The sequence below is a fragment of the Antechinus flavipes genome, chromosome 2, assembly GCF_016432865.1.
Source record: "Antechinus flavipes isolate AdamAnt ecotype Samford, QLD, Australia chromosome 2, AdamAnt_v2, whole genome shotgun sequence".
NCBI lineage: Eukaryota > Metazoa > Chordata > Mammalia > Dasyuromorphia > Dasyuridae > Antechinus > Antechinus flavipes.
In genome coordinates this window covers 364,836,811-364,853,297 of record NC_067399.1, presented here as the reverse complement: position 1 = coordinate 364,853,297, position 16,487 = coordinate 364,836,811, and the positions used below count along the sequence as shown (strand labels likewise).

Here is a 16,487-nt window from a genome sequence, read left to right as displayed (position 1 = left end):
ATATATTGTATCACAATGAAAGACCAGACATCACTTGTAATGACCGCATATTTAAAATCAGCCGGAGTCAGGAACTCAGGTTAAGGGAAAAATCTTCAGTCTTTATTGAAGTGAAGAGGTGAAAAAAGATTGTGATAGCAATATGGGCAGCTGCGACAGGAAGCCAGCTAGCAGAGAAAGTGGGGCCTGAGCTCTCCTCCCCTTCCTTTTCCACTCCCCTGCCTCCACCCACCAGAATCGTCATTTCCTATACAACACATCAGGACTTGCACAAAGAGTGGGCGGGGGCCATTCTTTCTCCAAGATTATATATTAATAGAGTATGGTCCAATTACTATTTAGCCTCATGTGCTTGGGACCTCAGTGCATCAACTCAAGCCTCAGCCCATTACAATCACTAAAAAGATGGATTATTTTCCATGTACTGACTGTAATAATGAAAACGGTGAAACTTTTATATTTCATGTTTTTTCAACTTTACTTGCAGTTTTGAAATATTACAGCAAACATTTCACAAAGTACTTAGTGTATGTAATTGTTTCTAGAAAAAAAATGCAAAAATGAAACTTTTATATTTTTAAATTAAACTCCTTATGAGACAATTAAACTATAAATGTAGCCTTCATAACATTGCCTGACCAATAATGTTTTTAAGTTAAAATCCAAGCTTCTTATAATAAAATGATAACTTAAGATGTAAATAAGATCTGATTCTGGACCAAAGGGCCCTTTGTCACTTTATTTTCATAGAATTAGACCACAGTATTGGTATGTGGTTAATACTTCTTCATTCTTACTAACTGTTGTAGAGAGGATTCTTTTTCTAAGTTGGACCTTGTGGCCTTTGAAGTTACTTTAAACTTTGAGATTCTTCAAATGTAATTATTGTTTTAAGTGAGAGTTTAAGTCTTGCAGTATAGAATACAAGATGACTTCCTATTTATACATAACAGTGACCAAGAATTTAAATGAAAGACGATCAACAAAATCATCTGAAATGTCTCCAGTACCTATGAGATCAGTTGGTCAAATTACAAAAGCCCATTTGCATCAGCCAAACAGAGTGAGCCAAGTACTTCAAGTTCCTGCTGTTAATTTGTACCCCATCAGGAAAAAGGGTCCAACAAAAGATCACATTGCCTTTGGTGAGTATATATAGTTAACACTTTGAGATCTCTTTAATCTGAGAGGTTAGAGTTTTTGTTTACTTACATGCCACATCTGAATTTTAATTTCAGTTCTAGCATAATATGTGGATCGGTTTTATTTCTTCCTTTATACGATATCTTGGAAATATTCACCATTCTTATTCAGAAATTGAGATCTTTGTAAATTTAGAAATAATAGAATATTAAAGAGCTGAATTTGTTTAGGCAATACTGATTTACTGTCATTATACCTGTTACTACTCTAAATGTGAAGAATAAATTACAGTGTTAACAATTCATACATTGATTAAATTCTTGATGCATGCCTGGAACTTTGCTTTCATACATGCTTGCCATTTCATTTACTTTGGTTAAGAGTCAAAGATCTTTGTTCACTAAGTCCTAATAAAAGCAATTCAAATGAGATGAAAAAATTATTTCTCCTTTTCTCAGGACCTTAATTTATTTATTTGCATTATAAGAGGGAAAGATCAGAGAAACTAAATGACCTGTAGTAACTTATAGCTCTAAATTCTGTCAAGTTATATGATTGAAATTCAGAAAAATGTGTTTTTTAAAGAATGGACTACACTCATTATATCTGTAGTTTGACTTATTTCTAATCATATATTGCTTTGCACAGCTGCTTGTGGGGAACATACAGAATAAGGTAGTAAAATCATGTGGCAAGTTTATGTCAGTGAAGCACAAAATAAATTGATCTTTTTTATATGAATCCTGAAATACTAATCACTTCCTGCTATCTACATCTGAAAAAAAGATTATTAGGGAAGAACCGTGCTATATAGTAGGAAGAATTTTGACTTTGGAACTTGCAAACCTGGGTCAAATTCAAATTCTACCTCTTATATTTGTGTGACCTTAGATTACTTAATCTTTCTGGACCTTTTGATCATCAAGGTCTCACTTTTTTCTAAGTCCTGTGATACACGTTAGAGTTTAATATAGAGGACAGATATCCTATCTATCTTGGTCCTATGATATTTCTAGTTCTAATAAATGGAATCTTCACTGCATTCCTAGAGCTCTTCCACATGGAAATTAAATAAGAAAAGCTAGCATTAGACATCCTTTCTGTACCCCTTAGGAGTAGGGAATATGTTCTTCCCATCCTTTCCCTCTGCTAGTTACCTACTAATTTTCTGTAAAATTTTTTTCTATTTAATTTTTTCCTTCAGTATGAATTTTGTGCTCATGCAAGGGGTTCTATTGACAATTCTCTAGCCTCCTTTGTTTGTTTATACAATATAACATTACAGGTAATTTCAGTTCAGTTTCCCACACTTTGCCACTGACATACGTATCTTTGACATAGGTTCCCTAGAGACAAGAGGAGAAGAACTAGAACCTTGTTGTGGGATCCATTCTTTCTCTTTTAAGGTTACTGAATAATGATAAAATTGTGGAGATATAGGGATGGTGTCTATTTGTAAGTGATAGGGTATTGCTCTTAGATTACCAAATTTCCTTGGACTACCATAAAAGGAAAAGTTGTAAAGTTCTGGGCACTGCTGACATAGACTGAATTTTAATTGGAAACCTAGAGATGAAAAGCTCTGTATACTATTAGCAAACCATTCAGTATCCTTTGTCATTTACACATTTCAGTTAAGTATAATAGTCATTCTGTGTCATGGCTTTAGTTATTCAGATAAATGTCAAATAAAAATTGGAAAATTTTATTCATGTATCATTCTTTCATTTTTATTTCAGGTACTAGTGCACCACAGAAAATTTTAGGAATGTCTGAAGAAGTAAGTGGTAAGAAACTAGCAGAAGACACTTTATCAATGGCATCCTCTTTGCATTCGAGCCCTCCTGCATCTCCTCAAGGGTCACCTCGCAAAGGTAGGGCAGAATCTCATGAAATACATCTTTTGTTAATAAAATTCCAATATATTTTTCCCTAGAACTGTTCAATTAAAAGAAATTGGTGTTCACAGATTTTTAGTGAAGAAGTACAGCTTTTATTATTTTATTATTTAAATCTTTTACTTGTTTATATCAATCCTAAATTTTTTTAAAAAAATTTTAAGGTTCATTACTATAAACTAACAAACAAAAATCCTAACTGTGGGCTTTCACAGCTTAATTGAAATAAGAAAATGCAATCCATAGTTCTGCTTATTTTGATACATATTATTTCTTTATGCTTTTTATCAGTCACATTTTTCACATTATTTACTTATAAATACTTCATTGTGAAGAAGTAAGAATAGTATTTTTCACTAATTATTTTTAGATCACTATAAAATTAGAAACAAAGTAGTAAGTTGATTTTTAGTTGTCTACAACTTTTAAATATTAAACTAATTTACAAAATTTAAAATAGCACCACTTTGATAAACATATTCACAAATGTGTACAAATTCAATAACTGTTGAATCTGGAGTCTTAAAACACAAAGTTCTTGAATAATTTGGGTTTTTTTGAATTATATTTTTGAATAGTCTAAACATAGCTTTGCCATTGTTCAATTTAATAATTGAGGTTTGGTGGTTTCTAATAAATGTTTTATTCATTAGACTGTAAATGACATTATCTCTCTGTGTATATGTGCATCACATACCTGTGACTCTTGCACCACCCCTTTTAGACCTATAATGTTTATATATACTTAGGCAAAATAACAGCCCATGGTTATTGAAAGTCAACTAATAAACATTGTCAAATGAAATTAGGTTAATATGTGCTAAGCACTTTTTTTTATGCAATAGGATCATGATACAATGCAATTATTTATTGCTATTTTGTTTTATTGTTATCTAAGAGGTTTTTTAACTGGGGACCTTATGCTTAAGTTTTTCCTCAGCTAGTACCCTGTGACCACTTTCCGACAATTTTTTGAAGGGAACTTGGTATTAGTGGAGAGGTTCTAAACATTTTTTGTTACAAAGAGAGAGGCCTTTAGTATTGAAACATACAAACTTTTTTTTTTTTTTTGCTGAGGCAATTGGGGTTAAGTAATTTGCCCAAGGTCACACAGCTAGGAAGTGTTAAGTATCTGAGACCAAATTTGAACTCAAGTCGTCCTGACTTTAGGGCTGGTGTTCTATCTACTGTGCCACTTAGCTGTCCCTATATAGACCTTTTCTAAAAAACAGCAACCTCATAGCAACATCATCCTGACTGTGACTGACAGCATTGTCATGAGAAATGGAAGATAGAAGAAATTCTTATTTTTCTCCTTATTCCTTGTGGAAAGTCCTACTTTTACCATTATAGTGATCAGAATTTGACTCAATTTATTTCACATGCCTTTCAATAGCCTGTAGTTGAGTATGATTTTATAGATTGGTATGAACACAAAATTAATTTCCAACCAAAGATTGGTTTCATTTTTTTATATCCATGTATAGAATTTTGCCCTATTGGGTATTATAATTATCCACACAGTAAATGATTATTTGAGAATCTCTTTTCAAATTTTTTCCCAAAACTTTTTAAAAAATATCTATAAAGACCTATGGTGTTTTATTATTCCCAAGACTTAATTTAAGAGGATTGACACACACACATTCTCTCTCTCTTTGTCTCTCTCTCTCTCTCTCTCTCTCTCTCTTCTCTCTCTCTCTCTCTCTCTCTCTCTCTGTATGTATATATATATATATATATATATATATATATATATATGTATGTTATATATGTGTGTATGTGTGGTGTGTGTGTATATAGAGTTTGTGAGGCTTTACTTAAGTGTTCTTGTCAAATTATTTTCACTGAAGTTTTCAAGGAAGTTTTCTTGTGACATATGATTTCCAATTAATTTTCTGCTAGTTTCCTTAGAATCTTTATTTTTTTCTAAATTGTTATATTACTTTAACTTGCTTTTAACCACAAGGAAGCACTAATTTCATTTTAGTCAAAGTATTTTTAATGTATTGTACTGACTTTTAGTTATTTTAGTAAAATTGCACAAGTATTACATTATCTCTAGTACTTTGATACTGTAGATTGCTAACTTTCTTAATTCTTCATCTAGTGTTAAGCTTTAATAAAAATGATAGTGTTTTTATAGATGTCAGACAATTTCAATTGAAAAAAATTAATTGACCAAGTAAGAGTTTTTGCATATTTCCTTCTAGTTGACAATATCAGTTCTGATCATGGCAGCCAGCTGCACCTTTATGGGTCCTCCTCATGTCTTACCAGTGAAACCAGCACCAAGACCAGTGGCCCTCGAAACTACGGAATAGGTGGGGTTTACTTGCAAAAGAAAATCCTTCAGATTATTAGCAGTACAGCCAAAAGAACAGACAGAATCGAGAATGCCACTGAGGAAACTAGAGACAATAAAACAGACAGAATCGAGAATACCACTGAGGAAACTAGAGACAAAAAACCAGACAGAATCGAGAATACCACTGAGGAAACTAGAGACAAAAAAGCAACAGACAGGATGGAGAATGCCACTGAGGAAACTAGCAACAGGCCAGATTGTGAGAGCACAACCAGAAAGAGAATAACTTCTGTACTTAGAAGATTTAGGGAAAGGACCCCATCGAGGGAGAGGCTAGAGTTAAGGGAAGAGACTGCAGATACCATTCAAGACCCAGAGAGCTCTGGAAAGGAAAAGGCTAATAATGAAGGATATTTCATCAGGGATGAAAAAGAAAGGGACAACTCCAACACAGCTAGCCACTCCAGGGACCCTTTCAACTGGTTTTGTTTGCCGTTCAAGCCTAGAAGAAGGAAGACACTCTAAGATGTGATTTAAAAATATTTATTTATTTTGTTATTTATTTTATCTTAGAGTTGAATTTATTTCATTATTTATTATTTTATTATTAATATGAATGTAAATTCTTAATAGTTTACATTCTTTGTTCATATAGAAAGTCTAGGCAAAAAGAAATTGCACTTGTGAATATTTTATTATTAGTCCATGTTAGTGCTAAGGTTAGAATTTCTGTAGCAATAAAAAAATAAAAATCTGGAATTAAAATGCCATATTTTCACATGCTGTTTTATTAATATATTAAGATAATATTTATTCTGGCAGATTTTTTATATTTTCTGTCCTACATGCAGCAACATAGGATATAGGATGTGGAAGTTATTTAATCCTAATAATAATTTTCAGAAAACCAAGTTCCTTCTTAATAAGTTTCCAAATATCAGTGATATAGTTAGCAAATGATTTCTACTATTAAATTTGTTTATGACCATATTTCCTTGAGACTAACTAGATGATGATTTATTATTTAAAATTAACTTTTGGGAACCAATTTGAAAAATATTTATTTGCTTTACTTGCTTTTACAATCGTGTCCTCCCTCTATTTGAGTATCTTTAATTTTGTTTAATAAATCTGTTGTTTAATAGATTAAAAATTTCAGGTGATTAAGGAGAATATCATAAGTAAGATGTGTCTTCAGAAGAATACAGTAAGTGAGGGGAATGATAGATAATACTTTATATGTTTATGTATATTTAAATACTATACACACACACACACACACATACACACATATATATATATTTTTATAAAACTTATAAAATTTCCCTTGAAGTGCTGTCATCTCATTCATATATTAGGATTGAAAAAAAAAAGATTTTTTTCAGGTAGATCTTAAAGAGGTTGTTTGATTCTTTCTTGTTTAAGAAAAGGGAAAGCCATAGATCAGTTACCAGAAAATCTAGATTCTAATTCTGACAGTGCCATTAGTAATTTCTTCTCTGAGGAAATCTCTCATATAAAATATAAGATTCCTTAAGTCATTGTTTCCTCTGATTTCATTATATGTATATAAAAAGAACTAAATCAATTTTATATGAAAATCTCATTTGTCAGTAATTATTTAACTTTGATGTGTCTGTAAAAATGTTCCCCAAACTTGAGGAGAAATGAAGAATGACACTGTATGTCCTCATTCTAAGGACAGCATAAATTTAAATTGTTATGTTGTTAGGAAGAATTATAGGCTTGAAGGAGATTCTTCCTTTGCAAAGTTTTGAGGCACTACTTTTAAAAGTCATTTTGCAAACATTTCCCATTCTTTTCATGTATGATTTGCAGTGATTATGATGACTTAACCCAAACCAACAAAACTGTAATCTGTTGATTTTGAGGTAAAATATCCATAAATGTAATAACCAAAATAATCCCTGGTGGAATAAAAAAGTTAGTAGCCTTCCTTTTTCATGTTTGAATTTGAAAATAATTATCTCAATAGATCAGGTAATTTTATATAAGTTTATTTGATTTGGATTTTGTGATTTGAAAACCAGTGATTTAATATTTGCCATAATTGATTTTAGGATACTGAGTTATACAAATTATGTATTAATTGTGTCCATGATTATTCTATAATAATAGCAAGTCAGTGCTAGCTACTGTTATATCAATATCATGGATATAGTACTTTGAAAACTTTTTGTTGGAGGGGGGACTACAAGTCTGTCAGGTTTTTAAAAAACTAAATCTCATGTCATTTAGTATGTAAGAGTGCAGTTCTTTGAACAATGAGAGATTGTTGCTGAGTCACTTTTTTTCAGGCCTGTACTTTGAATTTCTTTTCTACTAATTGGAAACATTTATTCTGATCTTATCATACTGTGGCCCATTCACCTTTGTGAACATAGCACACATATTTAAGATGATTGACTATAGATGTTTAGTTTTTAATTGATAACCCTTTTATTATTAAGTTGCTTTTTCTCTCCTTTTTTTGCAAAATGATAGCAATTGTACAATAATTAAAGCTCTATCTTCTGTTAAAGTATTAGTTTTTATGTGGGGTGCACTGACTATCTCCAAATGAATAAGACTGTTTTTTCCTTTGAATGAATCCACATAGAAGAATGATCATTTGTCTTAGAAAAAACTTTATGGTTTTAACCAGACTTCAACAGAGTATCGTAAATCCACTTCCCCCTTGGGACACTAGATTTATATAAGAACACATTCTTTTTTTCTTTAAATTACATATTCATGAGTGGAGGAGTAGATGGGCACTACCTTAGTTTCCTGCTAATTTTAGTCTGCCACATTGCTTTCCTATCTTCATGCCAGAAATCCACATTGACTCAAGAAAATGGACTAAAAACATCAGAAAATATGGGAGAATAAATAGAATTCAATAGGTTATTTCTTTTGGAAAAATTGAATGACCATTTCTTAGGGTTTGTGGTTGTTTTGTTTTTGGTTGAATGCTTATATGCTCTGATAAATATAAACATTAAGTTTCTTAGCACATGAATTTCTAAGTCAAATTTTGTTATAGAATATGCTGGGGCTTTGGCATTGCCCTTTTTATTCCTTGGGTTTCATGACCCTTAATTAATATGTTCTTGGCTTTTCATTGACTGACTTTATCCAACCTTAAGCTTCTTTTTGTCATGCTGGTCTAAACAGACACATCTGCTAAGGGAATCTGGGATGGCTAAAGTTTGAGATCATGTAGATGTGACCTGTTCTACTTGACAACACAGGATTTCATTTATTTGTACTAAGGATAGCACAGAATTGATTAATAGGTAAGTGAAACCTCAGATAAATAAGGGATGATTAGAGAATACCTAATTAACTTCAACATGTTCATCATCCGGCCTGGAAAAACTACATTGCAATCAATCAAATGACTATTGTAAGTGATAATGTGCCTTCTGTGTGGCAAGCATTGGATATATAAAAACAGAAACAAAAATCCATGCCTTCAAGGAATTTACATTGTATAGGGGAAAGAGTTAACAAATAGCAAATACAATAGATAAAAAATAATTTTTAAAAACTTAAACTAAAGGAAAGAGATAACAATAGCAAATACAGTAGATAAAAATAATTTTTAAAAATTTAAATTACACAGATTTAAAATGATAGGTTTAGGATTGGGGTGATACACTAGCAGCTGGGGAGATTCAGAAACCCAGGGGCAGCTAGGTGGCGTAGTGCATAGGACCTGAATTCAAATCTGGCCTCAGATACTTACCATTTCCTAGCTGTAAGCTGTATGACTCTGGGCAAGTCACTTAATCCCAATTGCCTCAGCCAAAAAAAAAAAAAAAAAGGAAAGGTAGACTAGAATCAAATTGTGAAGGGAAAAGTTTATCCTAAAGCCAGAAGGGAGACATTACGCTTTCTTATGACATGGTCAGACAGATCTGTGTTTTAGGAACACCATTTTGGCAGTTCTGTAGATGAAGAATGGCAGAAGAGAGAGACTTGAGGCCAACTTGTGGGAAGAGAAGGAAAAATATGAGATTTCCTGGAGGTAGGAATTTTGAGATTGGTTAAGTAACTAAATTTTGGGAGTGGTGGGAATAAAGCAGAGTAAAGAATTGAGAATGGCTCTTAAGATTACTCAGCTGAATCACTGGAAGGGGAGAGAAGGGAACAAGCATGTATTAAACACCCATTTTGTGCCAGGCATTGTGTTAGTATTGCTTAGAATAACCAGGTAAGATAGGTTGTATTTGTATCTCATCTTACAGTTTTAGAAACCAAGGCACATGAGTTAAGTGACTTTCCTTGGGTCATACAGCTAGTCTGAGGCCAAATATGAGGTATTGTCTGTCTACCTATGATATTAGATCTCTAGCCACTGTAGATGTTGGGGGAAAAAAAGATAATGAATTCTATTTAGAAGTCAGATTTGAGATGCCTATATTATACACATTTCAGAAGTTACAATAAGTAGTTAAGTGTTTGGAGCTGGAGTTCATAGATAGTATCTAAGAATTGGGGAGTCGTCTGTATAGACATCAGAGAGGGAAGGAAGGAGGGGGAAGAGAGAGGGAGAGAGACAGACAGAAGGAACCAGGACAGAGCTTTAAAAGGATACATTTGTAGTAAAAGTACGGGAACATATGTGAGGATTCAGCAAAGGATATTGAAGACACTGTAAACAAGAAGACACAGTGACAAAGAAGCCCAAATAGAAAATTTCCAGGAGGAAAATGTGAAACATAGATGTTAAAATATTGCAGAGAGGTCAAGAAAGATGAGAACTGAGAATAGAGAATTATATCTGGTAATTAAGTAATGATTGGTAACTTTGTTTGGAGCATTTTTAAATTCAGGATTAAGTCAGGATTTAGAACTGAATTCCAAAAGATTAAGAACTGAATGAGAGGTGGAAATAGAGTTGATGAATAATCCTACTTTTAGCTAAGATTTTTGACTATGAAAGGGAAAAGAGTTTGAGGACATTGGCTTGAAGGGATAGTGGAATCGTGATTTTTTTTTTTTTTTAAGGTTTGTTGGCCCTAAGGAAGAACCATTTATAGGGGAAGAGACTGAAAATTAGAGAAGGATGTGAACAAAGGGGCCTTCTGCTATCGGAAATAAGTTAACCAAATTTTTATTGTTTTGGTTTCTAAACTGGGTAATTGGTGCCTCACAAAGCAGAGCCAAGAGATTTTAGAGATCAAATAGCAGTTTAATTAATCACTTTCAGAGTAAGGAATAAAATTTGAAAACTGAAATTTCTCCTGGGCAGGAGACTACTTCCTAGTTCAGGAAAGGTAGAGATTTTATACACAAATCATAAATGGGAAGGGAAGGGGAAGGTAGATTATAATATACTCAATTTCAGGGCCTGAGTCTTTTCCCATGACAAGCCCATAAAAGCAGGACTATCTGAGTTGTCTGGTTCTGTGGGAAAACCAAATAAAGATTTCATTTCAGATCATGTGGATTATTATTTGGTGGAGGGGACAGGACCAGCGTTCTGTTATGGGAACAGGTTCTACAATATTCGATTTACTTAAAATACACAGTAGAGAGTTGTCAAGAATTTATTGATCATTTCAAGCTACATTGCAAGACTCGACTCCCAAGCCAGAAAAGGAATTATCTCTTTGATAATTATGAAAAGCATAATCATTTTTACTCACTGAGAAAGGGACCAAGAGGGAAGAAAAGGATGGGGGGCAGAGAACAAAGAAGGGATGGGGGTAGAGTATGGGTTAAGTAATTAGAAGGCTAGAGGACAAGTAAAGAAAAATAAAGAAGAATAGGAAACAAGATGAACATAAAGATCAGGAGTAGAATTTATTAGGTTAAAGTAGGGACAATAATCTCAGAATTAAAGTTAAAATAGATTTCATCAAAAAAGAAAAATAGGGAAACTATATGTCAGCCATAATAGTGTTTTTGATGAGATGTTAATTTGAAATATGATTTTGATTTTATGTAAAAATAAATGAGTTACAAAGCAAATGCCAAGATAGATAGCAAGGCAAATTTAAGAGAGACATGAATGCAGGGAGGACAGGCAAATTCTACAATAATTTTCAGGCAAACAGGAGAGTAGATCAAAGAGAGGTAAGGGGAAGGTATTCTTCAGAATATTTTGACCCCTATTGTTTGACCCCATAAATCTTTGGCTGGCTTGTTTAGAGCACTGAAGTCTTCCTCTCTATGAGAAGCTTAGTTGATATAGAAACATTTTCTTCCCAATGAGGATGCTGTGGATCGCCTTTGCCCTCTTTGGTTATTAGGGTGTTCAGCATCCTGTGGTTTTGGAGTATCACGAGGGAAAATGAATCAACTTATGTTTAGAGGTTGGTGATAAACTTCCCTGTACACTCCAAGCCTATGGCTAGCTCTATGGAGAGGTTCTTGACAGATAGGCACAGCATATCAAAGGTGGCTGTGGTACCATTTAGGGATCCAATAACAGATGCCAACAGGGCCACAGTGGGCAAGAAAGCAAGCCTCTATTGCTGATGGAGGAACATCAGAACTGGAGAGGAACTTAAGTGGAGTGGTTCCCTGAAAATAGTGACAACTTTGGCATAGTGTAGATAACAATATAGAAGTCTTCCCAGAAGGGAAGAAGACTGTGATGTAGTGTAGAACTACATATGGACGTCCTGTGGAAGGAGACAATTCAACAGCAAAAGCAAAAGTATCAGAGGGTGAATCCCAGAGTGAATAAAACTCAGAGTGCAGTGCAAGCATGGGTGTTTAGCTCTGGAATTATTATGGACCAAAGAAGCCTTTGTAGGATTCCCATGTCAACCCAGAAATTAAATAGATGCCTTTACAGTTGCCTTTTTGTGATCAAAGATCAGAAGTCTGATGCCTGATTTGTTGGGGCAGGATGCTGCATTCCTTTTGTTACAAGGGGCTTTTGCAGTGTCAGGAGATGCTTCAGTTCTATTCAGAGGAATCTTTGAAGGCAGGAAGTGGACAGAGGAATCAAGTGAAACATTTAGGAAAGCAACCCATGTAGAATTCAGAATAAAGGTAAAATTGAATTGCATGGGATTTTGTGATCTAAGGTGAGGACCCATATGCCACTTTTGCCCTGAATGCAGAGTGGAACTTCATTTTCCAGAGAAACCCTAGAGTGTGATGAACACTCTAGGTAAGGGTCTGATATATTAGGAACTCTAAAACTTGCTATTAAGTCAATTAGTTCTTGGGTAGTATGCTTTTTCTCATGGGTAGTTTTCCTTCTAGGGATTACTATGGGTAGTGTTGTGAGGAGGATAGAAGTAATGATGGGGGCACTGGCTGTTCCCTTTACATAATAAACTACATTCTGTGAAGCAGACTAAGACTGGGTGGCTTCTTATTTTGGGGAGATTCAGGAGTTTTTGGAGCATGCTGCCTCAAAGAACCATTAAAATAGAACCCTCCTTTTGGAGTTAGGATTAGTCTGGATCCAGGCTTCTAATGGTATGGTGATGGTAAACCAAAAGTTTGGGACCTCAAATAATATGCCCTATAATTACTTAAATTAAGCATTTCAGAGAAACATCGTATTGGGTCCCTAAGTGGAGTTGAAGCATATACCTTTTCATTGGAGTGAAGGGATTAGGAGTAGAATGATCATTTTGGAAAATGCGAGGCCAGATTATTATAGTAGCAAGAAAGAAATGACTTAGTTCATAGAATGAGTGTAAACCTTCAGCCTATGTCCAGTGTCTCGGGTACAGCTTCTACATTTGCTATCGGCTACTTCTCATCCCAGGGATCTTGGGAATACTTACCTACTTCAAATCTCAGCTGCTTCAGACTCTGTTTGATTTTCAAGGTCAGGTCATTTCTAGGGTCTGTAATTAAGGTAGGTGGTATTTGCCTTTTAAGATGTGACAGGTGGATTTAAGACTCCACTTCCCAGTTTGGATGCAGTGGGGGTGGTGAGCAGAACTTCAAAGGGCCCTTTCCACTGTGGCTGCAAAGAGTGCTTTTGAAGATGGCATTTCCAGTAGACCCAATCACTAGGTTGGATTAGGGGCTGAGCCTCAGTTGAGATTCCTAAAGAATGGGATAAATTGGTAAATCTGATATTTTCTGAGCCAGTCTAATACATTGCTGTTAGAGGGAGCCTTTAATTGCTGTACTTCCCATTCACAGGTACAGTGGTATTGAGTGTCCTGTTACTATCTGATAAGGACTGAGTTTATAGGAACCAGATGATCTGGATCTTAAACTTGGTAGGGCTAAAGGAAGGGCTTTGGGCCAGGGGATACCAAACTCTTTAGAGAACTTATCAAAGGATATTTTAAGTATCCCATTCTTGCAACCATCCCTGATGACTAGGGGTACAATGGAGATGCTGAGTGATTGCTCAGGATGCTTAGCTAATTGAAGCTCCTGTGAAATGGGTATTTCTATCCCTATGTATTTCTTTAGGTACTTCTCCCTTTGGCAGTATGACAGGGAACACTTTCATCTTCCACCAAGACATACAGATCATAACCAAAGCATATTTGTAACCATGGGCAGATCGCAATTGAATGAAGTCGATCTGCCAGGTTTCAAAGGGTGCATCTGGGAGAGAAACTGACTGGCTGGCTTCAAAGGATTTGACTGCATTGTGTTTGGGGCAGGTGGGACACATCCCATAGATGGTGATAGCAGCCCTGTGAAAGTTCCCCCATCAACATTTTTGGGCTAATTTCACAAATTAACAAGTTCCTAATGGCTGCATGAATAAAGATGAATAAAGAACTCATCATAGAGAGGGAGTTCTTAGAGACTTAGAGACTACTACATTTCCATTTGGATCAACCCATAATCCTGTCGTCTTATTAAGTTTACATCTCTTGTTCTGAAGCTTTTCTTGCTTTGTGATATGCATTTTTTCCTTAGTTAGACTAAGAGGCTTATTAATGGCAGATCATCTGGGGTGAAATGGACATGTTAAGGCTGTACCAATGGGGCAAAGTCTTAAGTTACCTTAGGGACTTCTGCTATAGGAATTCAGGGAATTAAAGCTGTGATTTTAGCTACTTGGTCAGCCAAATCATTTCCTTGGGCATGAATGGTGTTTTCTCAGCTGTACTCTGGAATTTTAATTACTGTTATGGCCTGGGGAAGCAGTAAGCAGTCTAATAGACAAGACCTTTTTCTGATTTTTTAATGGGTAGATGTTAATGTAGATATTAATCCTTTTTCCTTTTCCTAATTCACATACCCTTGTTACTATCTCAAGTTCACTTATGCTGAATAGACATCAGGTAGTGATGAAACTTTAATGACATCTGTGGCAGTGATGATGCCATTACCAACCAAATCTTCCTTATTTCTGAGGAAAGATCCGTCAGTGTGCCAATCAAAGTCTGCCTTTCTAAGGGAGTCTTCCTTGGCAGAAAGCAAGACATTCAGATAAATTATGCAACCATGGTCTAAAATCTCATTCTCACTTTCTACCTCAAGTAGAAAAGTGGCAGGATTGAATTTGTTCACATGTTTGATGGTCATATTAGGCTTGGATAACAAAGTCACTTCCAGATTGGCTAGTCTGCTAGAGGACAAGTGCTGAATATGGTGTGAATTCAGGCCTGATTCCACAGCATGGGGAACATGTACCATTAAGAGTCAATCAAGACAAAGGTCCTCAAGTAGCAGAGATGAGGATTGCTGTGGGCACTACTGCCCAAAGGCAGCCTGGGAGGCTTTCAGCATCATTGTTCAAAGTAGTATAGTAGTATAGTATAGTTAGTATAGTAAAATACTATAGTATCACTCAGGACAAAAGTTTTCACTATGTTTCTGTGTGAATACACCAAATACATCCTCTCCTTTCTCAGAAAAAAATAAATCAATTGGGAGAGAATAGTTGGGGAGGTGTGTTGGAGGGGCAGACTTCAAAGAATCAAAGGAGTTTTGAGCTGGGGGAAAAGAAAAAAGGCTCAGTTACAGACAGAATTCTTTAGGAGTTCATAAAGAAGGCAGGAAAGGGCTAAAAAGTCAGGGATTTGGAGACAACAATAGCTTGTCAAACTTGAAGACAGGAAAGCTGATATTTGGTATGAGGTGTAGGAAGCTGAGTGATAACTTTTAAAATGGGATGAGTCTAGGCAAAGGTGGGTGGCAGGGAGGTGATGTCTTAAGAACTTTACAGAGGGGAGGGCTAACTGGAGCTTGTCCCTAAATATAGCCTCTTGCTGTTAAACAATTAAGTAGATTGTATATAGTCCTAAACAGAAATGTCTTAGGAAGAGAAATAAAGGAGAAAGGGGACATTTTCAGATAGAAAGGGTGTTAGGGATAAAAGACATAAAGAAGTAGCTCCTCCTGGGTCAAATGAAATAGTGATCTGAAATCTAAATTATTAGTATATTCATTATATATGTCATCTTGATAATTATGAAAATCATCCTAATTTTTTCCTCAGAGGGCATAGATCTGAGATATCAAGAGGTTGGCTTTAGTGAGAAGTCTACCTCTTCATTGGAGACTTTACTCCAATAAAGAAAGAGAAAGTGGGGAATGGAGAACAGAAGCAAATTATTGTTGATCTTTGAAAACTTATGAAGAACAAGAAAGGTGCCACAGGAAGGGCAAATTTGGTACGTATGTTCAAAAAAGGAAGAATCATGGGGCTGCAAATGTAGGCTTTATTGCTATTTCTTGGAAAATTCTAGACCATATTATTATAGGAACCCTGTTGTCTTGATTTGTGAGCATTTAGAAAGGGAAATGATGACCCACTAATAATTTATAAGAAATCAAAAGAATTGATCAAAAATCAAAAATTGTTCACATAGACTTCAGTAAAGAATTTAATAGTGTTGTTAGCGGGTAAGAAAATGTAGGATAGATAATAGCACAATTAGCTAGATTCAGAACTGAATAACAAGACATTTTTAAAAAAACAAAGACACAATGCTAGCTTTAAGAATTTCAGTTCTTTTTATTCTGAACTTTTAAAATATCAAATAAAATGGGCATTTCCATATTTTTTATATATGTATATATGTGTGTGTACACACACACACAAATAGGGATATATTACTGGAAACTTCAAGTTTGTTGTTAGGTACAACTTGCTTTTCATTGCCAACTTTGAGGAGATCACTAGTGGATTTCTTTAGGAATCTATAATCTAACATTTTCCCCTTTGATTGGAGATAAAC

General features: G+C 34.7%; 1 protein-coding gene across 4 annotated transcripts in view; it reads left to right on the top strand.

Moving 5' to 3' along the window:
* Window positions 1-16,487, top strand: part of RAPGEF6 (Rap guanine nucleotide exchange factor 6) — a 240,557-nt gene that overhangs the window by 210,326 nt on the left and 13,744 nt on the right. For 3 of the 4 annotated variants that reach the window (XM_051978209.1, XM_051978211.1, XM_051978210.1), the window contains 2 exons: window positions 954-1,145; window positions 2,883-3,017. In XM_051978209.1, the coding sequence (XP_051834169.1) occupies window positions 954-1,145; window positions 2,883-3,017 (327 nt within the window). Of the gene's footprint in view, window positions 1-953; window positions 1,146-2,882; window positions 3,018-5,254; window positions 5,366-16,487 lie in introns of all 4 variants that reach the window. The other variant, XM_051978208.1, reaches the window with a different exon arrangement.